The sequence below is a fragment of the Triticum aestivum genome, chromosome 2D (genome assembly GCF_018294505.1).
Source record: "Triticum aestivum cultivar Chinese Spring chromosome 2D, IWGSC CS RefSeq v2.1, whole genome shotgun sequence".
In the NCBI taxonomy this organism is placed as follows: Eukaryota; Viridiplantae; Streptophyta; class Magnoliopsida; order Poales; family Poaceae; genus Triticum; species Triticum aestivum.
The window spans coordinates 203,578,851-203,606,014 of NC_057799.1; the positions used below are offsets into that span (position 1 = coordinate 203,578,851).

The 27,164-nt window shown below is 41.3% G+C and overlaps 1 protein-coding gene across 1 annotated transcript; it reads right to left on the reverse strand.

Moving 5' to 3' along the window:
• Positions 1-20,015: 20,015 nt before the first annotated feature.
• LOC123052565 (DNA repair protein RAD16) lies at positions 20,016-27,003 on the reverse strand. Its single transcript, XM_044475809.1, has 15 exons — positions 26,829-27,003; positions 25,668-26,755; positions 24,162-24,284; positions 24,016-24,089; positions 23,450-23,510; positions 23,129-23,275; positions 22,948-23,033; positions 22,440-22,509; positions 22,144-22,272; positions 21,824-22,051; positions 21,038-21,142; positions 20,804-20,956; positions 20,562-20,650; positions 20,405-20,485; positions 20,016-20,326 (listed from the first exon to the last, which is right to left on the reverse strand). The coding sequence occupies exons 1-15, from the start codon at positions 26,857-26,859 to the stop codon at positions 20,254-20,256; spliced, it is 2,538 nt and encodes an 845-aa protein (XP_044331744.1). The 5' UTR covers positions 26,860-27,003; the 3' UTR covers positions 20,016-20,253.
• Positions 27,004-27,164: the final 161 nt, after the last annotated feature.

A 27,164-nucleotide genomic window follows, 5' to 3' on the forward strand; every position in this document is an offset into this window, starting at 1 on the left:
ATAAACTATAATATGCAAGGGATGGATAAGACGATTCCCGAGCTCTTCGCAATGCTAAAAGCTGCGGAGGTAGAAATCAAGAAGGAGCATCAAGTGTTGATGGTCAATAAGACCACTAGTTTCAAGAATAAGGGCAAAGGGAAGAAGGGGAACTTCAAGAAGAACGGCAAACAAGTTGCTGCTCAAGTGAAGAAACCTAAGTCTGGACCTAAGCCTGAGACTGAGTGCTTCTACTGCAAAGGGACTGGTCACTGGAAGCGGAACTGCCCCAAGTATTTGGCGGAGAAGAAGGATGGCAAAGTGAAAGGTAAATTTGATATATGCTACCTCTTGAGCTTGCGTTGGTTTTTCCCTTGAAGAGGAAAGGATGATCCAGCAAAGTAGCGTAAGTATTTCCCTCAGTTTTTGAGAACCAAGGTATCAATCCAGTAGGAGATTACACACAAGTCGCCTCGTACCTACACAAACAAATAAGAACCTTGCAACCAACGCGATAAAGGGGTTGTCAATCCCTTCACGACCACTTGCAAAAGTGAGATCTGATAGAGATAATAAGATAAATATTTTTGGTATTTTTATGATTCAGATTGAAAGTAAAGATTGCAAAGTAAAAATAGATTGGAAACTTATATGATGGAAAATAGACCCGGGGGCATAGGTTTCACTAGTGGCTTCTCTCAAGATAGCATAAGTATTACGGTGGGTGAACAAATTACTGTCGAGCAATTGATAGAAAAGTGCATAATTATGAGAATATGTAGGCATGATGATGTATATAGGCATCACGTCCGCGACAAGTAGACCGAAACGATTCTGCATCTACTACTATTACTCCACACATCGACCGCTATCCAGCATGCATCTAGAGTATTAAGTTCATAAGAACAGAGTAACGCATTAGGCAAGATGACATGATGTAGAGGGATAAACTCAAGCAATATGATATAAACCCCATCTTTTTATCCTCGATGGCAACAATACAATACGTGCCTTGCTGCCCCTGCTGTCACTGGGAAAGGACACCGCAAGATTGAACCCAAACCTAAGCACTTCTCCCATTGCAAGAAAGATCAATCTAGTAGGCCAAACCAAACTGATAATTCGAAGAGACTTGCAAAGATAACAAATCATACATAAAAGAATTCAGAGGAGATTCAAATATTGTTCATAGATAATCTTGATCATAAACCCACAATTCATCGGATCTCGACAAACACACCGCAAAAAGAATTACATCGAATAGATCTCCAAGAGAATCGAGGAGAACTTTGTATTGAGATCCAAAGAGAGAGAAGAAGTCATCTAGCTAATAACTATGGACCCAAAGGTCTGTGGTAAACTACTCACACATCATTGGAGAGGCTATGGTGTTGATGTAGAAGCCCTCCATGATCGATTCCCCTCCGGCGGAGCACCGGAAAAGGCCCCAAGATGGGATCTCACGGGTACAGAAGGTTGCGGCGGTGGAAATAGGGTTTCGTGGTGCTCCTGGATGTTTTCAGGGTATATGGGTATATATAGGAGGAAGAAGTAGGTCGGTGGAGCTGCGAGGGGCCCACGAGGGTGGGGGTCGCGCCCAGGGGGTGCAGGCGCGCCTCCTTGCCTCGTGGCCTCCTCGCTTCTTTCTTGATGTCCACTCCAAGTCCTCTGGATCACGTTTGTTCCAAAAATAACTCCGAAGGTTTCATTCTGTTTGGACTACGTTTGATATTCCTTTTCTGCGAAACACTGAAATAGGAAAAAAGACAGCAATTTGCACTGGGCCTTCGGTTACTAGGTTAGTCCCAAAAATAATATAGAAGTGCTTAGTAAAGTCCATTAAACATCCAAAACAGATAATATAATAGCATGGAACAATCAAAAATTATAGATACGTTGGAGACGTATCAAGCATCCCCAAGCTTAATTCATGCTCGTCCTCGAGTAGGTAAATGATAAAAATAGAATTTTTGATGTGGAATGCTACCTAGCATATTTCTCAATGTAATTTCCTTTATTGTGGCATGAATGTTCAGATCCGAAAGATTCAAGACAAAAGTTTAATATTGACATGAAAATAATAATACTTCAAGCATACTAACAAAGCAATCATGTGTTCTCAAAATAACATGGCCAAAAAAGTTATCCCTACAAAATCATATAGTATGGCTATGCTCAATCTTCATCACATAAAGTATTTAATCATGCACAACCCCGATGACAAGCCAAGCAATTGTTTCATACTTTTGATGTTCTCAAAAAATTTCAATCTTCACGCAATACATGAGCGTGAGCCATGGACATAGCACTATATGTGGAATAGAATGGTGGTTGTGGAGAAGACAAAAAGGAGAAGATAGTCTCACATCAACTAGGCGTATCAACGGGGCTATGAGATGCCCATTAATAGATATTAATGTGAGTGAGTAGGAATTGTCATGCAACGGATGCACTAGAGCTATAAGTGTATGAAAGCTCAACAAAAGAAACTAAGTGGGTGTGCATCCAACTCGCTTGCTCACGAAGACCTAGGGCATTTTGAGGAAGCCCATCATTGGAATATACAAGCCAAGTTCTATAATGTAAAATTCCCACTAGTATATGAAATTGACAACATAGGAGACTCTCTATCATGAAAATCATGGTGCTACTTTGAAGCACAAGTGTGGCAAAAGGGTAGTAACATTGTCCCTTCTCTCTTTTTCTCTCATTTATTTAATTTTTTTATTTGGGCCTTTTTCTCTCTTTTTTTATGGCCTCTTTTTTTTCTCTTTTTTTTTTCTTTTCGTCCGAAGTCTCATCCCGACTTGTGGGGGAATCATAGTCTCCATCATCCTTTCCTCACTTGGGACAATGCTCTAATAATGATGATCATCACACTTTTATTTACTTATAACTCAAAAATTACAACTCAATACTTAGAACAAAATATGACTCTATGTGAATGCCTCCGGCGGTGTACCGGGATATGCAATGAATCAAGAGTGACATGTATGAAAGAATTATAAAGGTGGTTTTGCCACAAATACGATGTCCACTACATGATCATGCAAAGCAATATGACAAGGATGAAGCGTGTCATAATAAACGGAACGGTGGCAAGTTGCATGGCAATATCTCTCAGAATGGCTATGGAAATGCCATAATAGGTAGGTATGGTGGCTGTTTTGAGGAAGGTATATGGTGGTTGTACGATACCGGCGAAAGGTGCGCGGTATTAGAGAGGCTAGCAACGGTGGAAGGGTGAGAGTGCGTATAATCCATGGACTCAACATTAGTCATAAAGAACTCACATACTTATTGCAAAAATCTATTAGTTATCGAAACGAAGTACTACGCACATGCTCCTAGGGGGATAGATTGGTAGGAAAAGACCATCGCTCGTCCCCGACCACCACTCATAAGGAAGACAATCAATAAATAAATCATGCTCCGAATTCATCACATAACGGTTCACCATACGTGCATGCTACGGGAATCACAAACTTTAGAACAAGTATTTCTCAAATTCACAACTACTCAACTAGCATGACTCTAATATCACCATCTTCATATCTCAAAACAATTATCAAGTATCAAACTTCTCATAGTATTCGATGCACTTTATATGATAGTTTTTATTATACCCATCTTGGATGCTCATCATATTAGGACTAATTTTATAGCAAAAGCAAACTACCATGCTGTTCTAAAAGACTCTCAAAATAATATAAGTGAAGCATGAGACATCAATAATTTCTATAAAATAAAACCACCACCGTGCTCTAAAAGATATAAGTGAAGCACTAGAGCAAAATTATCTAGCTCAAAAGATATAAGTGAAGCACATAGAGTATTCTAATAAATTCCGATTTATGTGTGTCTCTCCCAAAAGGTGTGTACAGAAAGGATGATTGTGTTAAACTAAAAAGCAAAGACTCAAATCATACAAGACGCTCCAAGCAAAACACATATCATGTGGTGAATAAAAATATAGCCTCAAGTAAAGTTACCTATAGACGAAGACGAAAGAGGGGATGCCTTCCGGGGCATCCCCAAGCTTAGGCTCTTGGTTATCCTTGAATATTACCTTGGGGTGCCTTGGGCATCCCCAAGCTTAGGCTCTTGCCACTCCTTATTCCATAATCCATCAAATCTTTACCCAAAACATGAAAACTTCACAACACAAAACTCAACAGAAAAATCTCATGAGCTCCGTTAGCGAAAGAAAACAAACCACCACCAAAAGGTACTGTAATGAACTCATTATTTATTTATATTGGTGTTAAACCAAATGTATTCCAACTTCTCTATGGTTCCTACCTTCCGATACTAGCCATAGATTCGTCAAAATAAGCAAACAACACACACAAAATAGAATCTATCAAAAACAGAACAGTTTGTAGTAATCTGGATCAAACGTAAACTTATGGAACTCCAACAATTCTGAAATAAATTTCTGGACGTGAGGAATTTGTCTATTAATCATATTCAAAAAGAATCAAGCTAAAATCACTCTCCAGTAAAAAAAATGGTAGCTAATCTCGTGAGCGCTAAAGTTTCTGTTTTTTACAGCAAGATCATAAAGACTTCACCCAAGTCTTCCCAAATGTTCTACTTGGCACAAACACTAATTAAAACATGAAAACACATATAAACAGAGGCTAGATGAATTATTTATTACTAAACAGAACCAAAAAGCAAGAATATAAAATAAAATTGGGTTGCCTCCCAACAAGTGCTATAGTTTAACGCCCCTAGCTAGGCAAAAAGGCAAGGATAGATCTAGGTATTATCATCTTTGGTGTGCAATCCATAAGTGGCTCTCATAATAGATTCATAAGGTAATTTTATTTTCTTTCTAGGAAGGTGTTCCATGCCTTTCCTTAACGGAAATTGGAATCTAATTTTCCTTCTTTCATATCAATAATTGCACCGATCGTTCTAAGGAAAGGTCTACCAAGAATAATAGGACATGTAGGATTGCAATCTATATCAAGAACAATGAAATCTACGGGCACATAATTCCTATTTGCAACAATAAGAACATCATTAGTTCTTCCCATAGGTTTCTTAATGGTGGAATCCGCAAGGTGCAAGTTTAAAGAACAATCATCAAATTCACGGAAACCTAACACATCACACAAAGTTTTTGGAATCGTGGAAACACTAGCACCCAAATCACATAAAGCATAGCATTCATGATCTTTAATCTTAATTTTAATAGTATGTTCCCACTCATCTAAAGTTTTCTAGGAATAGAAACTTCTAATTCAAGTTTTTCCTCATAAGATTGCATTAAAGCATCAACGATATGTTTGGTAAAAGCTTTATTTTGTCTATAAGCATGGGGAGAATTTAACACGGATTGCAACAAGGAAATACACTCTATTAAAGAACAATTATCATAATTAAATTCCTTGTAATCCAAAATAGTGGGTTCATTGCTATGTAAAGTTTTGACCTCTTCAATCCCACTTTTACCAATTTTTGCATCAAGATCTAAAAACTCCGAATCATTGGGACGCCTTTTAACTAAAGTTGACTCATCTCCAGTCCCATAATTATCAAGATTCATATTACAAAACAAAGATTTAATAGGGGACACATCAATCACTTTTAGATCTTCATCCCTATTATCATAAAAACTAGAAGAACACGCTTTTACAAAGCAATCTTTCTTAGCACGCATCCTAGCGGTTCTTTATTTGCACTCATCAATGGAAATTATCATGGCTTTGAGAGACTCATTGATATCATGCTTAGAGGGAATAGATCTAAGTTTCAAAGAATCAACATCAAGAAAATTCTATCCACGTTCCTAGCCAACTCATCAATCTTAGGCAATTTTTCTTCAAGCAAAGCACTGAAATTCTTTTGAGAAATCATAAATTCTTTAACACTAGTCTCAAAATCAGAGGGCATGTTATTAAAATTTCCATAAGAGTTGTTGTAGGAAATACCATAATTATTAGAGGAATTACTAGGATACGGTCTAGGATTAAAGTTTCCTCTATAAGCGTTGTTACCAAAATTGTTCCTATCAACAAAATTCACATCCATAGATTCATTACTATTCTCAATCAAAGTAGACAAAAGCATATCATTAGGATCAATAGGAGCACTCTTATTAGCAAACAACTTCATAAGTTCATCCATCTTTCCACTCAAAACATTAATTTCTTTTATCGCATGAACCTTTTTACTAGTAGATATTTCGGTGTGCCATTGAGAATAATTAACCATAATATTATCTAGGAGTTTAGTAGCTTCTCCTAAAGCGATTTCCATAAAAGTGCCTCCCGCGGCCGAATCTAAAAGATTTCTAGAAGCAAAATTCAATCCGGCATAAAAAATTTGTATAATCATCCATAAATTCAAACCATGTGTAGGGCAATTACGTATCATTAATTTCATCCTCTCCCAAGGTTGTGCAACATGCTCATGATCAAGTTGCTTAAAATTCATAATATCGTTTCTAAGAGAGATGATCTCAGCGGGAGGGAAATATTTAGAGATAAAAGCATCTTTGCACTTATTCCAAGAATCAATACTATTTTTAGGCAAAGACGAAAACCAAGTTTTAGCACGATCTCTAAGCGAAAACGGAAACAGCTTCAATTTAACAGTATCATTATCCACATCTTTCTTCTTTTGCATATCACACAAATCAACAAATTTGTTTAGATGGGTAGCGGCATCTTCACTAGGAAGGCTAGAGAATTGATCTTTCATGACAAGATTCAGCAAAGCAGCATTAATTTCACAAGATTCAGCATCGGTAAGAGGAGCAATCGGAGTGCTAAGAAAATCGTTATTGTTGGTATTGGAAAAGTCACACAATTTAGTATTGTCTTGAGCCATCATGACAAACGATCCAACACACAAGCACACAAGAAGCAAGCGAAAAGAGATGAACGGAAAAAGAGGGCGAATAAAACGGCAAGGGTGAAGTGCGGGAGAGGAAAACGAGAGGCAAATGCCAAATAATTTAATGCGAGGGATAAGAGTTGTGATGGGTACTTGGTATGTCTTGACTTGACTTGGCGTAGATCTCCCCGGCAACGGCGCCAGAAATCCTTCTTGCTATCTCTTGAGCTTGCGTTGGTTTTTCCCTTGAAGAGGAAAGGGTGATGCAGCAAAGTAGCATAAGTATTTCCCTCAGTTTTTGAGAACCAAGGTATCAATCCAGTAGGAGATTACACACAAGTCGCCTCGTACCTACACAAACAAATAAGAACCTTGCAACCAACGCGATAAAGGGGTTGTCAATCCCTTCACGACCACTTGCAAAAGTGAGATCTGATAGAGATAATAAGATAAATATTTTTGGTATTTTTATGATAAAGATTAAAAGTAAAGATTGCAAAGTAAAAAATAGATTGGAAACTTATATGATGGAAAATAGACCCGGGGGCCATAGGTTTCACTAGTGGCTTCTCTCAAGATAGCATAAGTATTACGGTGGGTGAACAAATTACTGTCGAGCAATTGATAGAAAAGTGCATGATTATGAGAATATCTAGGCATGATCATGTATATAGGCATCACGTCCGCGACAAGTATACCGAAACGATTATGCATCTACTACTATTACTCCACACATCGACCGCTATCCAGCATGCATCTAGAGTATTAAGTTCATAAGAACAGAGTAACACATTAGGCAAGATGATATGATGTAGAGGGATAAACTCAAGCAATATGATATAAACCCCATCTTTTTATCCTCGATGGCAACAATACAATACGTGCCTTGCTGCCCCTGCTGTCACTGGGAAAGGACACCACAAGATTGAACCCAAAGCTAAGCACTTCTCCCATTGCAAGAAAGATCAATCTAGTAGGCCAAACCAAACTGATAATTCGAAGAGACTTGCAAAGATAACAAATCATACATAAAAGAATTCAGAGGAGATTCAAATATTGTTCATACATAATCTTGATCATAAACCCACAATTCATCGGATCTCGACAAACACGCCGCAAAAAGAATTACATCGAATAAATCTCCAAGAGAACCGAGGAGAACTTTGTATTGAGATCCAAAGAGAGAGAAGAAGCCATCTAGCTAATAACTATGGACCCGAAGGTCTGTGGTAAACTACTCACACATCATCGGAGAGGCTATGGTGTTGATGTAGACGCCCTCCGTGATCGATTCCCCCTCCGGTGGAGCGCCGGAAAAGGCCCCAAGATGGGATCTCACGGGTACAGAAGGTTGCGGCGGTGGAAATAGGGTTTTGTGGTGCTCCTGGATGTTTTCGGGGTGTATGGGTATATATAGGAGGAGGAAGTAGGTCGGTGGAGCTGCGAGGGGCCCATGAGGGTGGGGGGCGCGCCTCCCTGCCTCGTGGCCTCCTTGCTTCTTTCTTGGCGTCCACTCCAAGTCCTCTGGATCACGTTTGTTCCAAAAATAACTCACCCGAAGGTTTCATTCCGTTTGGACTCCGTTTGATATTCCTTTTCTGCGAAACACTGAAATAGGCAAAAAAAACAGCAATTTGCACTGGGCCTTCGGTTAATAGGTTAGTCCCAAAAATAATATAAAAGTGCTTAGTAAAGCCCATTAAACATCCAAAATAGATAATATAATAGCATGGAACAATCAAAAATTATAGATACGTTGGAGACGTATCAATATACATGTTATTGATGTGTACCTTACTAATGCTCGCAGTAGCGCCTGGGTATTTGATACTGGTTCCGTTGCTAATATTTGCAACTCGAAACAGGGGCTACAGATTAAGCGAAAATTGGCTAAGGACGAGGTGACGATGCGCATGGGAAATGGTTCCAAAGTCGATGTGATCGCCGTCGGCACGCTACCTCTACATCTACCTTTGGGATTAGTTTTAGACATGAATAATTGTTATTTGGTGCCAGCGTTAAGCATGAACATTATATCTGGATCTTGTTTGATGCGAGACGGTTATTCATTTAAATCAGAGAATAATGGTTGTTCTATTTATATGAGTAATATCTTTATGGTCATGCACCCTTGATGAGTGGTCTATTTTTACTAAATCTTGATAGTAGTGATACACATATTCATAGTATTGAAGCCAAAATATATATGTTAATAATGATAGTGCAACTTATTTGTGGCACTGCCGTTTAGGTCATATTGGTGTAAAACGCATGAAGAAACTCCATGCGGATGGGCTTTTGGAATCACTTGATTATGAATCACTTGATGCTTGTGAACCATGCCTCATGGGCAAGATGACTAAGACTCCGTTCTCCGAAACAATGGAGCAAGCAACAGACTTGTTGGAAAAAATACATACTGATATATGTTGTCCGATGAGTGTTGATGCTCGCGGCGGGTATCGTTATTTTCTGACCTTCACAGATGATTTGAGCAGATATGGGTATATCTACTTGATGAAGCATAAGTCTGAAACATTTGAAAAGTTCAAAGAATTTCAGAGTGAAGTGGAAAATCATCGAACAAGAAAATAAAGTTTCTACGATCTGATCGTGGAGGAGAATATTTGAGTTACGAGTTTGGTCTTCATTTGAAACAATGCGAAATAGTTTCGCAACTCACGCCACCCGGAACACCACGGTGTAATGGTGTGTCTGAACGTCGTAATCGTACTTTATTAGATATTGTGCGATCTATGATGTCTCTTACTGATTTACCGCTATCGTTTTGGGGTTATGCTTTAGAGACGGCTGCACTCACGTTAAATAGGGCACCATCTAAATCCGTTGAGACGACACCATATGAACTGTGGTTTGGCAAGAAACCCAAGTTATCATTTCTTAAAGTTTGGGGCTGCGATGCTTATGTGAAAAAGCTTCAGCCTGATAAGCTCGAACCCAAATCGGAGAGATGTGTCTTCATAGGATACCCAAAGGAGACTGTTGGGTACACCTTCTACCACAGATCCGAAGGAAAGATATTCGTTGCTAAGAATGGATCCTTTCTAGAGAAGGAGTTTCTCTCGAAAGAAGTGAGTGGGAGGAAACTAGAACTTGATGAGGTAACTGTACCTGCTCCCTTATTGGAAAGTAGTTCATCACAGAAATCAGTTCCAGTAATTCCTATACCAGTAAGTGAGGAAGCTAATGATAACGATCATGAAACTTCCGATCAAGTTACTACCGAACCTCGTAGGTAAACCAGAGTAAGATCCGCACCAGAGTGGTACAGTAATCCTGTTCCGGAGGTCATGTTACTTGACAATGACGAACCTATGAACTATGAGGAAGCGATAATGAGCCCAGATTCCGCGAAATGGCTTGAGGCCAAGAAATCTGAGATGGGATCCATGTATGAGAACAAAGTATGGAATTTGGTTGACTTGCCCGATGATCGGCAAGCCATAGAGAATAAATGGATTTTCAAGAAGAAGACTGACGTTGACGGTAATATTACTGTCTACAAAGCTCGACTTGTTGCGAAAGGTTTTCGACAAGTTCAAGGGGTTGACTATGATGAGACCTTCTCACCCGTAGTGATGCTTAAGTCCATCCGAATCATGTTAGAAATTGCCGCATTTTATGATTATGAAATTTGGCAAATGGATGTCAAAACTGCATTCCTTAATGGATATCTTAAAGAAGAGTTGTATATGATGCAACCGGAAGTTTTTGTCGATCCAAAAGGTGCTAACAAAGTGTGCAAGCTCCAGCGATCCATTTATGGACTGGTGCAAGCCTCTCGGAGTTGGAATATACGCTTTGATAGTGTGATCAAAGCATATGGTTTTATACAGAATTTTGGAGAAGCTTGTATTTACAAGAAAGTGAGTGGGAGCTCTGTAGCATTTCTGATATTATATGTTGATGACATATTATTGATCGGAAATGATACTGAATTTCTGAATAGCATAAAAGGATACTTGAATAAGAATTTTTCAATGAAAGACCTCGGTGAAGCTGCTTATATATTAGGCATCAAGATCTATAGAGATAGATCAAGACGCTTAATTGGACTTTCACAAAGCACATACCTTGATAAAGTTTTGAAGAAGTTCAAAATGGATCAAGCAAAGAAAGGGTTCTTGCCTGTGTTACAAGGTGTGAAGTTGAGTCAGACTCAATGCCCGACCACTGCAGAAGATAGAGAGAAAATGAAAGTCATTCCATATACTTCATCCATAGGTTCTATCATGTATGCAATGCTGTGTACCAGACCTGATGTGTGCCTTGCTATTAGTTTAGCACGGAGGTACCAAAGTAATCCAGGAGTGGATCACTGGACAGCGGTCAAGAACATCCTGAAATACCTGAAAAGGACTAAGGATATGTTTCTCGTTTATGGAGGTGACAAAGAGCTTGCCGTAAACGGTTACGTCGATTCAAGCTTTGACACTGATCCGGATGACTCTAAGTCACAAACCGGATACGTATTTTTATTAAATGGTGGAGCTGTCAGTTGGTGCAGTTCCAAGCAGAGCGTCGTGGCAGGATCTACGTGTGAAGTGGAGTACATAGCTGCTTCAGAAGCAGCAAATGAAGGAGTCTGGATGAAGGAGTTCATATCCGATCTAGGTGTCATACCTAGTGCATCGGGTCCAATGAAAATCTTTTGTGACAATACTGGTGCAATTGCCTTGGCAAAGGAATCTAGATTTCACAAGAGAACCAAGCACATCAAGAGACGCTTCAATTCCATCCGCGATCAAGTCAAGGAGGGAGACATAGAAATTTGCAAGATACATACGGATCTGAATGTTGCAGACCCGTTGACTAAGCCTCTCTCACGAGCAAAACATGATCAGCACCAAGACTCCATGGGTGTTAGAATCATTACTATGTAATCTAGATTATTGACTCTAGTGCAAGTGGGAGACTGAAGGAAATATGCCCTAGAGACAACAATAAAGTAGTTATTTATATTTCCTTATACATGATAAATGTTTATTATTCATGCTAGAATTGTATTAACCGGAAACTTAGTACATGTGTGAATACATAGACAAACAGAGTGTCACTAGTATGCCTCTACTTGACTAGCTCGTTAATCAAAGATGGTTAAGTTTCCTAGCCATAGACATGAGTTGTCATTTGATAAACAGGATCACATCATTAGAGAATGATGTGATTGACTTGACCCATCCGTTAGCTTAGCACTATGATTGTTTAGTTTATTGCTATTGCTTTCTTCATAACTTATACATGTTCCTATGACTATGAGATTACGCAACTCCCGAATACCGGAGGAACACTTAGTGTGTTATCAAACATCACAACGTAACTGGGTGATTATAAAGATGCTCTACAGGTGTCTCCGATGGTGTTTTTTGAGTTGGCATAGATCGAGATTAGGATTTTGTCACTCCGGTTGTCGGAGAGGTATCTCTGGGCCCTCTCGGTAATGCACATCACTATAATCCTTGCAAGCAATGTGACTAATGAGTTAGTTACAGGATGATGCATTACGAAACGAGTAAAGAGATTTTCCGGTAACGAGATTGAACTAGGTATGATGATACCGACGATCGAATCTCGGGCAAGTAACATACCGATGACAAAGGGAACAACGTATGTTGTTATGCGTTTTGACCGATAAAGATCTTTGTAGAATATGTGGGAACCAATATGAGCATCTAGGTTCCGCTATTGGTTATTGACCGGAGATGAGTCTCGGTCATGTCTACATAGTTCTCGAACCCGTAGGGTTCGCACGCTTAACGTTCGATGACGATCGGTATTATGAGTTTAGGTGTTTTGATGTACCGAAGGTTGTTCAGAGTCCCGGATGTGATCATGGACATTACGAGGAGTCTCAAAATGGTCGAGACATAAAGAATGATATATTGGACGATGTTATTCGGACACCGGATGAGTTCCGGGGGTCACCGGATAAATATCGGAGTACCGGAAGGGTTATCGGAACCACCGGAGAAGTAATGGGCCTTATTGGGCCTAGGGGAGAGAGAGAGGGGCAGCCAAGGGCTGGCCGCCCCCCCCCCCCCATGGGCCTAGTCCGAATTGGACTAGGGGGAGGGGCGGCGCCCCCTCCTTCCTTCTCTTTCCCCTCTCCTTCCTTCTTCTCCTAGTAGGACTAGGAAAGGGGGGAATCCAACTCGCACTAGGAGTAGGATTGCCCCCCTTGGGCGCGCCCCATAGGGCCGGCCGGCCTCCCCCTTGCTCCTTTATATACGGGGGCAGGGGGCACCCTAGAACACACAAGTTGATTGTTTAGCCGTGTGCGGTGCCCCCTCCACATATTTCCACCTCGGTCATATTGTCGTAGTGCTTAGGCGAAGCCCTACGTCGGTAACTTCATCATCACCGTCAACACGCCGTCGTGCTGACGAAACTCTCCCTCAACCTCAGCTAGATCTAGAAGTTCGAGGGACGTCACCGAGCTGAACGTGTGCAGATCGCGGAGGTGTCGTGCGTTCGGTACTTGATCGGTTGGATCGCGAAGACGTTCGACTACATCAACCGTGTTACTTAACGCTTCCGCTTTCGGTCTACGAGGGTACGTGGACACACTCTCCCCACTCGTTTCTATGCTCTCCTAGATAGATCTTGCGTGATCGTAGGAATTTTTTTGAAATACTATGTTCCCCAACAAATCCTCCCTTAATTTAGCTAAAATTGGATCCAAGGTAGATGAAGATGTTTGTGGCAATGACATAGGAGCAACCTGAGTACTAGCTAGTGGTGCAACTTGTGGGATGGGCGCCGAACCATAATTCGGCGGAAGAGCAAACATGCTTGCGCCTATGGGTGGTGTGACAAAGTGATTCGGCGTTGACACTTAATTGGGCACACTCATAATAGGATTAGGATATGCAGGTGCAGCCACAAGCTAGTTGGTTTGACTAGGGTAATAATTCAATGGCATACTATATTGTTGTTGTATAGGAGGTGCCGATGAAATAGGTAAAGTTGGACTAGGGTTTTCAGGTACACTAACATTACCACCTGATGACGGAGTCATATTTTTCTTAGCATTAGTATTTGCCACAAAAGAATTGTAAGTCATCACATTACCCTTACTAACAAGACTTTCAATCACAGCCACTTGCTCTGGAGAAAAAACTTTACTCACAGTGATTATATCTTGTTCGTCAATGAGGGGAGGAAAATTGACGTTTCCAATTGGAGTGATGTTGCCTTGACGGTCCTTCTTGAAACTTGCAAGAAACGCCTCCAAATCCTCCTCCTCGTGCTTCTTCTTGAACGCTTCAAAAGCCTCTTCACGCTGCTTCTTGCGCGTTTCATAGGCTTGGTGGTGTTCCTCCGATAGTTCATCAAGACTAGGCTTAATGATGTTATCGGCATCAACTTCTGAGGGCTTGGGGAGATTAGACATGGTTGATGATGATTCTTGATCTTTCGTCCCCGGCGGAGTCGCCAAAAAGTGTGTTCACACACGAACACATCACCGTGTACCTCCAACGCCGAGGGTGATGCACCGCAGCTCACGTCGAAGGAGACCCGTCCGGAAGGGCGGTACGCAAGCAATCCGGCGGGTGCTTTTGCGGACCCGAAACGCCACGCGCCCGGGAGGGACCCCGTCTGGACGCGCGGCGGCTATGGGCTGCCCTAGGTCGATTTGCTCGCCCCTAGAGCCTCGAGGATCGCTGCCCTTCAACACGAAGAACGAACGAAGAGCGAGAGAGAAAGAACAAGGGAGAGATGTAAAAACTAGGGTAAAAGTAGTGTATTGATTTGTCGATTGTGTGTTATTCAATCGGCCGTCACCTCTCATCTATTTATGAGGCGGCTGGACTTCCCGTACAAGAAAAGGACTAAAAATTCCGTCCAAAACATCAAAAACCCTAACCTAACTCGGACAGGAATCTTTGGCAATTTTCCGGATCGACTCGGAGCCACCGATTGGTTTGCTTCGGTCTCGCCGAGTGGACGCTGCCAACTCTGTGTATCCTTCTGTAATTTCCAGATCAACTCGGTCTCACCGAGTCAAATCAACTCGGTTTGTCCGAAATGACTCTGTAGCTTCTGTTTCTGACTTTGTTTTGACTTCACAGGTTGCATACGATCTCGGATTAAGACGATTTTTATATAAAAATCAACCGTTTCGACGAGACGCACAACTTTCATGTCGAAACATTTTCGATCAGAGGCCAACTTAATTGAGTTTCGTGCTATTCTTTAATCTGGTGTCAACATGAGCATCTCTGAACTTGTCATAACTATTGCTTCCGAGTTCCGTTTTAAACCATCTTCATATTCATCTTGATCTTTTTGAAGAGAGCTATCCAGAGGTGACTTTTAATCATAAGTTTGAATTAATCTTGATATAGCCTAAACTACTTTTATGACTGTGCCACTTTTGAGCGTCAACACCATCAAATCGGATCTAAACGTCCTAACTATGGGCTGCAGTGATGGCCGAGAAAAAAAAATATCAAAAAACAGGAGTGTGTCACGGATCGGACTCCTGACCAAAGGTCAAGTAAGAAAAGACCCGTCCAACCGCTCTACGTGATTATAATCCCACCTCGCCTACACGTCCCACCAATTTATATATGTGTATTATTCAAAATCAATAAGCCAACTCAAGGAGTGGGTCTCCGAATATATGAAGGAAGAAAAGAGAAGGAATTAGAAGGGGTAGCGAACCAACTTGTAGTTGGGATGGTTAGGTGGACAGTGGTATCTCCAGCCCACCAGGGTTCAAGTTCTGGTGCTTGCATTTATCCTGGATTTATTTCAAGATTTCCGGCGATACGCTTTCAGTGGGAGGAAACGTTCCCGTCGACTACGAGGCGCCTACGGTGACTTCGTATTTTCAAAATGATACCGGCTCAGTCTCTCTGAGGTGCTCATAGGGGTAGGGTGTGCGTGTGTGCGTTCATATAGGTGAGCGTCTGCGCGTATATACAGCGCTTGCGTCTGTACTGTGTTCAACAAAATTAGAAGGGGTAAAATCGGCTCTTATATAACTAAGCAAGAAAGGAAAGGAATTACACAACTCGAAAGGAAAGAAATTATTCCACACACAAGGAAAGAGAAGAAATTAAAGAGAGTAAATTCAGCTCTTATAAAGCAAGAAATGAAAGAAATATAAATTTCGATTGCAGTATGAGTAGTAGGAAGGAAAGAGAAAGAATAAATATATATGAGCACTAAGGAAAAGAATTAAAAGAACGATGTTGTTGCTGGATGTGCATGGGCCGAGGAGGGAGCAATTAAATAAATGACATCAGCTGCGTGCGTGTGCACTTCATAATTTAATAACCATTCATATTTTTCTCACATACAAAAAGGTTGGCTGGCAATGGCCATTCATATTTTTTGAATCTGAGGGTACATATAAATTATGCTTGGTTATGTTTATATTACATCCAATATTATGTGTACTCATTTGATCTAAGGTTATTTTTAGTAACTTGGACTTTTTGTCACGAACAAATCGATGAACCGGCAGTCCAACCAGGTACAGCCGCAACGGTTCAGTTGCCCGTTTGGTTCTAAAAAATATAGTTTGATGGCCATGGTGGAAGAACACGACATAAAGCTCTTTGTATCCCGAAAACGACGAGGAGAAACGAGCAGGTGGCGGCAGCACTTGGCACTTCAAGCAATAGGGAGACAAGACCACAGGGAAAGGAAAATGAGACGAGTTTGTTTGGGCATGTATTTTAGGGAAAGAGCGTGTGTATTGTATTATTTTTATTGTTTTTTTGTGTGCATGAAGTGTTTTGTTTGGGCCAAGCCCAAATCATGAAAATAAACCGTTATCTCTAAAAGTATTCGACATCCTATGATCCCTTTGCATTTATTATCTTTTGCGAATTCTAAAAAACTTTTGGATTAGTTATTAAACTTTTAAATTGTATACAACAATTTCACCGTCTGTATATCCTACTCAGAACACATCCACCACTTTGCTTTCACCCGATGATAATGATAAGTGAAAGGAGGCGCCATCGAAGGACATGACTATGACTTCCTCAACTCTATACTACATGGTCCAAACACCAACATTCTTTTTTTTAGTGCGGACACAGAGTGTGTGGTTTTTTAAGAGAAAGATTGTTTCTAATTGTTTTTTATTTCAAAAAATATGAACATTCTAAAATATGTTCACCATTTTTATACTCAATATTTCCAAAAAATGTACCAATCCTTTTAAAAATGTTTGCATTTAAAAAGATTCTAAAAAATAATAAATCATTTTTTTAAAAAAAATCTTGTGTTAAAAATGTGAATCTTAAAAATTCCATTTTTATAAAAATGATAAAAAATCGAAAATGTTACTTTTTAAAAGTTAAATATTCATGTTCTCTCGAAAGGTAAAAAGACGATTGACAAACTATTCCATACACAACTACTCTTTCATCACATGACGGATGTTAAGGTGGCTTCTTCAAATCCACACTTCATACTCCGAAAAGAGATAATTTGAATTGAATATAAGAAATGTTGTGCAATGGCACGCACAAAGCAAATTTTGCTATTATTTGACCCGTTGCAACGCACGGGCATTTGTAGTCTTTACTAAACTATGACCAGCTGCATAGCAAGCCAGAGTGTCCAGACCCCACTGTTAGCCACTGTAATCGTTCACGTATGGTACGGTGGGACCTCTGTTTGTACGCATGCATGGACCACCAACTAACCAATGACGGTTCATGTCACAGTTTTGCGACAATTTTTTATACACAATATGAGGACAGACAGAAAAAAAATTAAGACGAAATTTATAAGAAAAAACCAATAAAAAGGGAGCCGCCAGGTTCAAATATGTATGTGACCTCGTGGTCGCTCGTGCCTATGCTAACAATCCGGATACGAGCACACGTGAATACGTGATGTGTCAAAGGGATAATAAATATATTTATGTGGTTATTTCTTTCCTTATTCTGGTGTATCTTGTGCTTCCTTTATATTGCCTTTTTTTGTGCGATTCCTTTATATTGCCTTTGCATTTTACTACATTGTTAAGAGATCCTTCAAATGGTCAAAATTCCGTAAATTCTTTCGGACAAATCAACGAAATTGTTGTTTGAATTCAAAAAGAAATTAAAATCTAGATAAAAAAATATAGCATAGAATGTACGTAAATTCTTTGGGATAAATCAATGAAATTTCTGTTTGAATCCAAATGATGTTAAATTTAAAAATCTAGATCAAAGGAAATATAGCGCAGTATGAATGTACTTAATTTTTCAGAAAAATCAACTAAATTTGTGTTTGAATTCAAATGATGTTAAATATAAATATCTAGATAAAAGAAAATATAGTGCATAATGAGTGTATGTAAAGTCTTTGGGACAAATCAATGAGATTTTTATATGAATTCAGATAATTTTAAATTTAAAAATCTAGATAACAGGAAATATAGTGTAGTATGAATGCATGTAATATTTTGGACAAGTCAACTAAATTTTTTGTTTGAATTCGAATATTTTTGAATTTAAAAATTCTAGCTAAAAGAAAATATATAATACAGAATGAATGTACGTAATTTTTTTGGACAAATCAACGAAATAAGAACAGACAAAATAAATTTCTTTTATCCTTATTTTACATCATGTGTCCTCGTGGTCAGGATGGTTAGCTCAGTCACACGCGACGAGCCACCATGAGTTTACAAAGGTTCAAACTGCGGGGTTCCTTATTACTATTTGGTTAGATTTTGCCTTTAATTTTTTCTGGTCAGTCTTGAAATGATATATAAAGCTAAATTGTGCAAGTAGAACGTGAAAATGACATTGGTTTGGTGGATGTACGCGTGAGCCTACTAGCAGTGGTCGTGTGTTCAAAACCACCCGCCCCTCCTTTTTTCATTTATTTGAGGGACTCTATGTGCGCCAAGAAAAAAAAAAGGCAAGATTGTTTTCTGAAAAAAAAATCCAGTGCAGCCGCTACAGCCATTGACAGTGGGCCCTTATGCGCCAAGAAAAAAAAAGGCAAGATTGTTTTCTGAAAAAAAATCCAGTGCAGCCGCTACCAGCCATTGACAGTGGGCCCTTATATGCTGGCACGCCATGTAAGCGCTGAACGTCCAGACAAGTTTGCTGCCCGAAAACATGTATCTTACATTCTTAAGTTGGTCTCAATTCTCTCAACAAGCAAAGTGTCTATCTCATCGTCCCCATTAAGGCCATGCATTGAAGTCTCTCTCCCATTAAGCCATGCAAAATCTGTCACATAAAGGGAGCGTCCTCACTAATGCCATGCATTTAAGTCATACAAAATCTGTCATATAAGTAAACTTATAAATTATAACTATTTTTGCATTAATCTATGCTATGCATGTAAAGGTGCCAGATTATACATGCATGTTAGTCATCCTTCACATTTTTGTTCGAAATGATATATTTAACAGCAACTCAAAAGTTTATGTTCTATTTTAGAGACTTTTTTTATTGATTTTAAGCTTATATTTTTTTAATTAGATTTAGTTATTTTTTAGCAACTATCTATGCATTTTTTTAACAAAGTTACCGCAGCAACTCGTGACGTATCATCCAGTTTTACAAGTTTGTGCACCAAACTACTATCCATCGTGCGCAAGTTGTATGACCTGTCCAAGAAATCGCCTTCCGTGGTCCGTGGTGTATTTGCCTCCCCAAGAAATCGCCTTCCGTGGTCCGTGGCGTTCAGTTTTCTCGGTAGGTTTGGTCCCCACACGTGGTGCTGTTTTGCTAGCTAGATCGGCAGACAGCAGAGACGCAGAGCAGGCGCGAGCAATCACGGCGATGAATGATTAGGCCCGGCAGTTCACACCCGCGGCGACGGATGGTCTTGGCTGTCGTTAGAATTTTTGAAGGAACCACACAGACTGACGATACGGGACTGTGTAGTCCCGGCTAGAGATAAACAGGGCACAGGTGGCAGAGAAGACGGAAAGACTGGCATCAAGCCTGTCCTCAGGTTCGACGGCAAAAGCACAGGCTTAGCATATGCGTGCGTGCAGAGCCATGACTCCATGAGCAGGAGCAGAGTGCAAAGGCAACTGCCCGATAGGGCCACTCTATGCTAGTGGTGCTATCACAAGCAAGGTACGCGCTGACGGCTGATCCTGTGCGTTTTGTTCGTCGGTAGCTTAGCTAAGCAGGGCCGTCCAATCCACAGACCCATGGTCCCAATGGACAAGCGCCCGTGTTTTGCTTTTGCCGTTCCCAAACAAGTAAACTGGATAGAACCCATGTTGTTCCCAAGACCAAAACTACAGAGTACGCCATCCAAAACTCATGATCCCTTAGGGCTGGCTAGAAAAGTAAACAGCATGCTATAGTCAATATGCGAGGCAAGCGTCCTGCTGCTGGCCTCGGGCGCTGCCTGACGGATGTATGTATTCCTCCTTCCTACGCGGCTCCGGGAACATCATCGGGGAAACAAGACGAGCTAGTTCTGGAACAGGAACTTCAGGTCAGCCTCTGTAAGCTTCGACATGGCCTCTGGCGAGTCACCCACGGTGCTGCAAAAAGGACGGGAGGAATGTATCAGCCAACATCATCCCATCCACCCGACCCAAGGATGGCGAAACGAGATTTACCCATCAAACACAAGCTGCTTCTTCTCTTGCAGTTGTAGGATGCGCTCTTCAACTGTGTCCTTGATCACAAACCTCGTGCTTCTGTGTCAGTCAAATCATATATGACAAGTCAGATAAAGGAGGCGGAGTGTCCATTTTAATTAGCATAGCAAATTACCTAATAGGCTTGAATTGTCCGATTCGGTGGATTCGATCCTGCGCTTGGCTCTCCACTGCTGGATTCCACCAAGGATCCATCAAGAAAACCTATCATCCACCAGGGAATATACATATATATATATAAGCAGGAAGCAGGCAGCATCAACTGGATCGTTCTGCTTATTTTGAACGCTGAGCAACTACATGGGTTATTGCTGTCTAACTAACATAAATAAAGGAGGAGGATATGCACTGGCTTACATGAGATGCCACAGTAAGATTAAGAGCTACTCCTCCCGCTTTCAGGCTCATCAGGAAAATCCTGCAATCTGGGTCATTTATGAAGGTATCTATAGCTCTCCCCTTCTCCACCATGTTCATTTTCCCATTAAGTTGCACACACTTGATGCCAGACTGTTAAACCATCATATAAATTATTCCATTTGTCAATAAACAATGCAATGCTAAATATCAGTATGAGTATCAATACTTTACCCTCTGCAGGGAGAATTCAATCAAATCCAAGAACGATGTGAACTGGCTGAAAACAATCCCTTTTGCAGAACCATCATGCTCAATCATGTTTCTTATTTCCTCTCTCTGCATTAAAAAATGTCAATAATGTTTTGCACATATCATGGTCCACTCTGACGTAATAGTAAGATTGCTCTTATTGTGCCTAGTGCTGACCTAAAAGAACCATAATTACACTAGACTTAACAGAACCATTAAATCGCTCTCCGGAAACCTCTCTATACCAAAAGACTTATAATTTGATCAAGGTTAGTTTCATGCCAGGGTGTCCCAGTGATGTCATGAAATATATTAAGCCAATGAGAACAGAGCTGGACTTAGGTAATTGCAGGATACTACTCCCTCCGTCCCATAATATAAGAACGTTTTTTACACTAGTGTAGTGTCAAAAACGTTCTTATATTATGGGACAGAGGGAGTACTTGTTTACTATTGACTCAATAACTTCAGATGGTGTGTCTTATCTTCATAGAGATGAATTAGTTTAGCCCATACAAAATATCCACCTAATAATCAAATATTTGGATAATAATAATACACAGCTGGTTACCACCAGCTCTTGCCAAGATATGGTTACCACCAGCTCTTGCCAAGATACTGAAGGCAAAAACAGTTTCTAGAACTTCCAATGTTACCACTATGCATAAGAGTTTGTTGACAGAAAATTCACTCCCCTACACATCAAGCCTGTCAACATACAGATTGGCTGCAAACAACAAAAATATGCTGACAAGTTGTCCAACTTACCAATGCATCAATTTTCGTACTTGTCTTGAAATCTGCTAGGCTTTGTAGTCTGGCTAGTATTCCTGAGCGTTTGCCACCCTTCAAATTTGCAGGGACCTTTCGTCTCGAGTTTTCTGTTGTTAAGTCAACAGTAAGAGGCGTTGAACAAGATGGACATGAAACATTCCCCAAAGTTGCAGAGTACTCCATCAAACAAGTCTTGCAGAATACATGATCACAAGATGTAACCTTGAAAGGAAAGTTCACATGTGAAAGTCAGCTTATAACCAGTGGAAAACAATGCATGAGCTCAAATAACTTTCCAGGGGCAACCTACTGACCACCACATCTTCTGCCAATTCATGACATATTCCACACTGGCTTTCCATGGCACCATTTTGTTGATTTTTGCATCCTTCCCGAGATTCTGCTGTCTTGGAAAATGCAACAAGGTATGGATGATCGACAGCCTACAATTTGGATGGAACAGTCAACATGTTACTTCAACAAAGAGACATAATTAAGAGTGCAATTCTATAGGGAAAAAAATGGCATAGCAGCATAGACTATAGGCGATTAAAGTAGCTTGTTGCACCCATAAGGAATTCTAAGGATATCCAAGGAATTATGTGCACACCTGTCTCAACCTCGTGAGGAGGTCAAAGATATGTGCATAGTTGTTCAGCAACGTTCCAGCAACAACATACCTGGAGAAAACAGCGTTAACTATCTGAAAAAACTAAAAAAATTCAAAATAGGAAATATAAAGGAGCGTTTGCATACGTAAGCTACTTTACAATGGCATCCAGTGATTACAAAAAGAAAACCTGCTACATCGAGTAATGGATTATGAGCAGAATCTCTTTGCAATGCACCTTGCATCTGTTGTAAGTACAACTCCAGTCCAGAGAAATTGGTGTTTAATTAAATCCAGAGACAAAACAAATGGATGAGCTCTAACCAATAACAATGGCACTTTGCTACGATGTATTGCAAATCAAAGCTGTTTGAAGCTAGTAAAGAAGATTCTTGTTCAGATGAAACTGGATTTTCAACTTTTGCAGAAGCAGCATAATAATCACACAATGTCTACTGAATAATCCATATGGTATCACTACATAAGTAGGAAGGGAAGGAAGACTCACGAATCAAACTGCGTGCAGCTTTGAGTATATAAGGCTTCATAAAATTCCATTTCATTTCTATCAAAAGAGTCCCGCCTCAATGTCACCTAACATGTTAAAAGTTAAACTTCTTGCAACTGGTACAACTATAGACGAGGAGGCATTACATTCATTGTGTATATAACGTGTTGTGCTGACTTACAGTCTTTGGTGGAAGAGCAAGATCTGCAGCTCGGCCTATTTTTGTCCGCCTTAACACTATGCCCTTCAAGACTTTCTCCTTGAGAAGAGTCATGGCTCTTCTGCCCTCAAAACTCGCGGATCCATACAATATTGGTGTCGCTATGTACTGTTAAAAATGGCTTTGTGTTAGCAAAGATGATGTCACAAATAAAAAAACTCCCTCCGTCCCATAATAAAAAATACTCCCTTCGTTTTGCTAGTGTAGTGTCAAAAACACTCTTATATTATGGGACAGAGGGAGTATGTCAAAATCAGGGACATATAGAACCCTGTAACTGACCTTATTCCACCAGCAAAAGTGCCTGACGGATGAGTGACCACAGTCGCATTTTTTCTTCATACTGCAGGAGATTAGGGGTCAATAACTAAAACGAAGAAATAACAATGGGAACAGCAGCAACTCATGACCTGGTGTGATACAACTACAACATTGCAACAGTAACCTTGTTTAGAATCATACTAGAGTAAATTTTAGAAAATACACCTCTTTATAGCAACTAACATTTTACAGAACTACATTTTGAATCTTGCAACAGTTATAAGACCATCCGTAGGTCACACAATTGGTACAAAATAAATCAAATGGTATTGTGATGTATGTATGGTTGACTGGTGGGTCTTATAGGACAGAGCCAAATGTCTAGAGCCCATCAGCATAACTGGACTGCTGTGTGGTTGACCGATGGCACTATAGATCATAACTTTCAAACGATAATATCCTTCCAAAACTGGACTGTGGTTACATGATAGAGTTGACAAATGAATAATTTTTTAAGTAAATCTACACTTATTAATAAAAAATTAGTTGTTCCATCACCAGATATTACTAGTAGAGGCAGATCTTACTTGGTATCTAGTATCTGACAGTCACAGTCCTTGCAGAAGTAGTTCGAGTAGGGAAAGATTTGCAAGAAGCGAATCTGAGAAAACAACAGTAAGAATAGAGGAGGTAAAAGAAAATTGGTCAGGATCTTCAAATGTTAGTTGCAAACCAGCGAGTAAAGTTCTCCAACACGATTTTGCAATGGTGTCCCACTCAGAGCCCACTTGTATTCCGATTCCAATGCAAAAACTGCCCTTGCAGTATTGCATCGTCTATCTTTTATGAAGTGAGCCTGCAGAAAAGAACATGGAGGGAATGAATCATCTTTAAAAAGAAACAGGTCAATCATTGTTGAATTGAATTTCAGGAAAATATTATAAGATTGAAGATACTCATCAAAAAAGACAAAGAAGTCACTGTGTAGTGAGAACACAGCTGTGTGTCTCAAGTACATAAATTGGTCTCAATCCTTGAAATTTCAGAAAACAGTGTAATGATGAACACAAAACACTAAGCCAATAGCAACACACCTAGAAACTGTCCACTTGATAAAACCTAATATGTATCTCTATTATCTACTGAAACATGCGTACAGAAAGTAATATATTTCGAGATGGGACAAGTACTCGTGGACAAGCTTCCTTTTAGACATGAAACTAGGCTGCTGGCCAACATCATCATGTTGAAAAACACCAACAGAACAGGAGCATTCAGTAACACCAGAATGAGCTTGCCAGGGAAAAAGGACCTTGGTATCAAATTCAGAGCTATAAACTTTGTGGATTTTGCATAACTGCTCATTCAGCTTTCATGCTTCATGATGTCAACATGGTGTGCCGACTATTAATAAATAGATTTAGATTAGCAGAAAAACACTTGTGTGCAACTTAATGCACTACAGTGCAATACAGCAAGTAAACCTATCATACGTTATGTTAATTTTTACAAATATACTCCCTCCGTTCCAAATTACTCGTCGTGGTTTTAGTTCAAGTAATTTAGAGCGGAGGGAGTATCATAGAAACCAAATAGTAGAGTTCTGATTCTTGCAAGTGTCATCACCAAAACATTACAACAAAGAACAACCAGATGTACAGGAACAGATCATTGGTCGAAATACTACAACAAGAGCTCTTATCACAATAATGATGAAGCTATTAGAACTTCTAGTATATCACCTGGAAATGCTGTAGAAATAATCTGTTATATCATGTTATGCATTGCCAAAGGATACAGTAACAAGTTCACATGGAGGCTACAATTTTAAAAAGTCCCCCAAATCAGATAGTATAAAATCAACTTAATGTTCTTCATCCAAACATACAGAGTGCGCCTAGCTAACAAATCTAATACAATGTGATCCTTTCTTGCTTAGGATATGAATTTGCCATGTTTTACAGTCCGAAATCATGCTTAGTCTAAGAAAACAGGGTTACAGCCCTAAGAAGTAATACATGGCAGATTGGCGGCATGGACCACGACCAAGTGTTCCGTTTTAAAATCGATTACTTCCTGAGGATTCATATCTATATATGCAGTTTATGCAGATTGGCGGCATGGACCAGGACCAAGTGTTCCCTTCGAAAAATCGATTACTTCGTGAGAATTCATATCTATATGCAGTTTATTATATTGCTGAATAAAAAAAATGCAGCAAGAAAGGGCATATGATCACCTCATCTAAGATAATCCGCTCCCACCGCACTGAGTGTAGAGGTGACTTGCCCCTGGATTTGGTACCCAATTCCTCAAAATCCTCCTCCTCCTCACTACCACTTTTCCTCTTCCCTTTCCCCTTCCCTTTCCCCTTCACTTTGGTGTCAGCCCACTTCTTGCTCGTCTGCTTCGCCTGCTTCTCAGTACGAAGAGCATCGGGCCCACAGTAATATCTCAAGTGAATCTTCAGCTTCTCGGGGTAAAACTGTTTATTGCAGTAGTCACACCGAATCTTGGGTGGCATTATGTGCTTCCGGTAGTCCGCCTCAATGGTGGAGTAGGTGGTGACCACGAAGTCGAAGGTGTCGAAATCGTACTTCTGAGAGCCCCGCCGAGCGCCATGGTAGAGCAGCACGCGCGCGCTGCCTTTGGCCGTGTGCCGCTCGATCTCCTGCGCCCACTGGATGACGGCCACCACGGGGCAGATCACAAGGGTGCACCCTACCCGGCGCATCGGGGGGGCCAGTGACGAGGACGGTGGCGAGGGCGGGGGCGAGCCGGGGGGACGGAGCCGGCGCGCGGTGAGGACGAGCGCGATGCCCTGGATGGTCTTCCCCATCCCCATCTCGTCGGCGAGGATGCCGCCGCGCGAAACCGAGGCCTCCTGCGCCAGGGCCCACGCGAGCCACTCCTTCTGGAAACGCAGCAGCTGGAGCAGCACCTCCGGGGCCGGCTCCGCGGTCGGCACCACCCCAGCGGCCGGGGCGTCCGTCTCCTCCACTGCCCCGGCGCGCTCGTCGAGCCACTTGGTATTAGCCTCCTCCCACTCTTCCCACGGCAGGGGCGGACCGTCCTCGTCGCGCTTCCCCTTCTTCTTCTTCCGCCTCGACTTGGACTTGGGCGGCCGTGGTGACAGCACCGGACGCGGCGCCACCACCTCGATCACCACCGCGGGCGCGGGGGCATCTTCATCGGAGGCAAACTCCTCGTCGTCGTCCGCCACCTCGTCCTCCATATCGGCGACGAAGTCGGAGTCGGAGGTGTTATCGGAGGGGACGCTCTCGTCGTCGTCGTCGTCGCGCCGGCGGCGAAGACTGCCGCCGGAGCCTGCGATGGGGGGGCGGGGAGTCAGGGCTTGAGGGGTGGGATTCGAGGGGTTCAGCGTAAGGAGGCGACTTACCAGATGCATTCTTCCCGTTACGGCGAGGCATCGCGCGGGGCGGCGGCGGCGGCGGCGGTGCGGAAACGGAGGAAGGGCGAGAGGTGGGGAGGGTGGGTTGGGTGAATTTTAAAGTCGGGCCGGGGTTTGGGGGCGTTGGGTTGTGGGGTTAAGTCGGTCATGGGGAGAGGAAAGGGCGGGAAGGAACTGCAGCTGCAGGGGTGGACCGGGTCAGCGGGAGCGGGGAATTGTGCTCCGGAAGGAACAGGTGGATTGTGCTCCGGAAGGAACAGCCGGATTGTGTGTGTGTGTGTCACGTCATGTGTGAACCCAGCCTCGATTAATCCATGGAGTTCC

Coding starts and splice junctions, on each gene's coding strand:
- LOC123052565 (XM_044475809.1), bottom strand. CDS start 26,859: ATGCCTCGCCGTAACGGGAAGAATGCATCTG. Junction 20,651..20,803: donor ATCTTACTGTGGCATCTCAT/GTAAGCCAGTGC, acceptor GGTGGATGATAG/GTTTTCTTGATGGATCCTTG. Junction 20,327..20,404: donor AAGCAGCTTGTGTTTGATGG/GTAAATCTCGTT, acceptor TCCTTTTTGCAG/CACCGTGGGTGACTCGCCAG.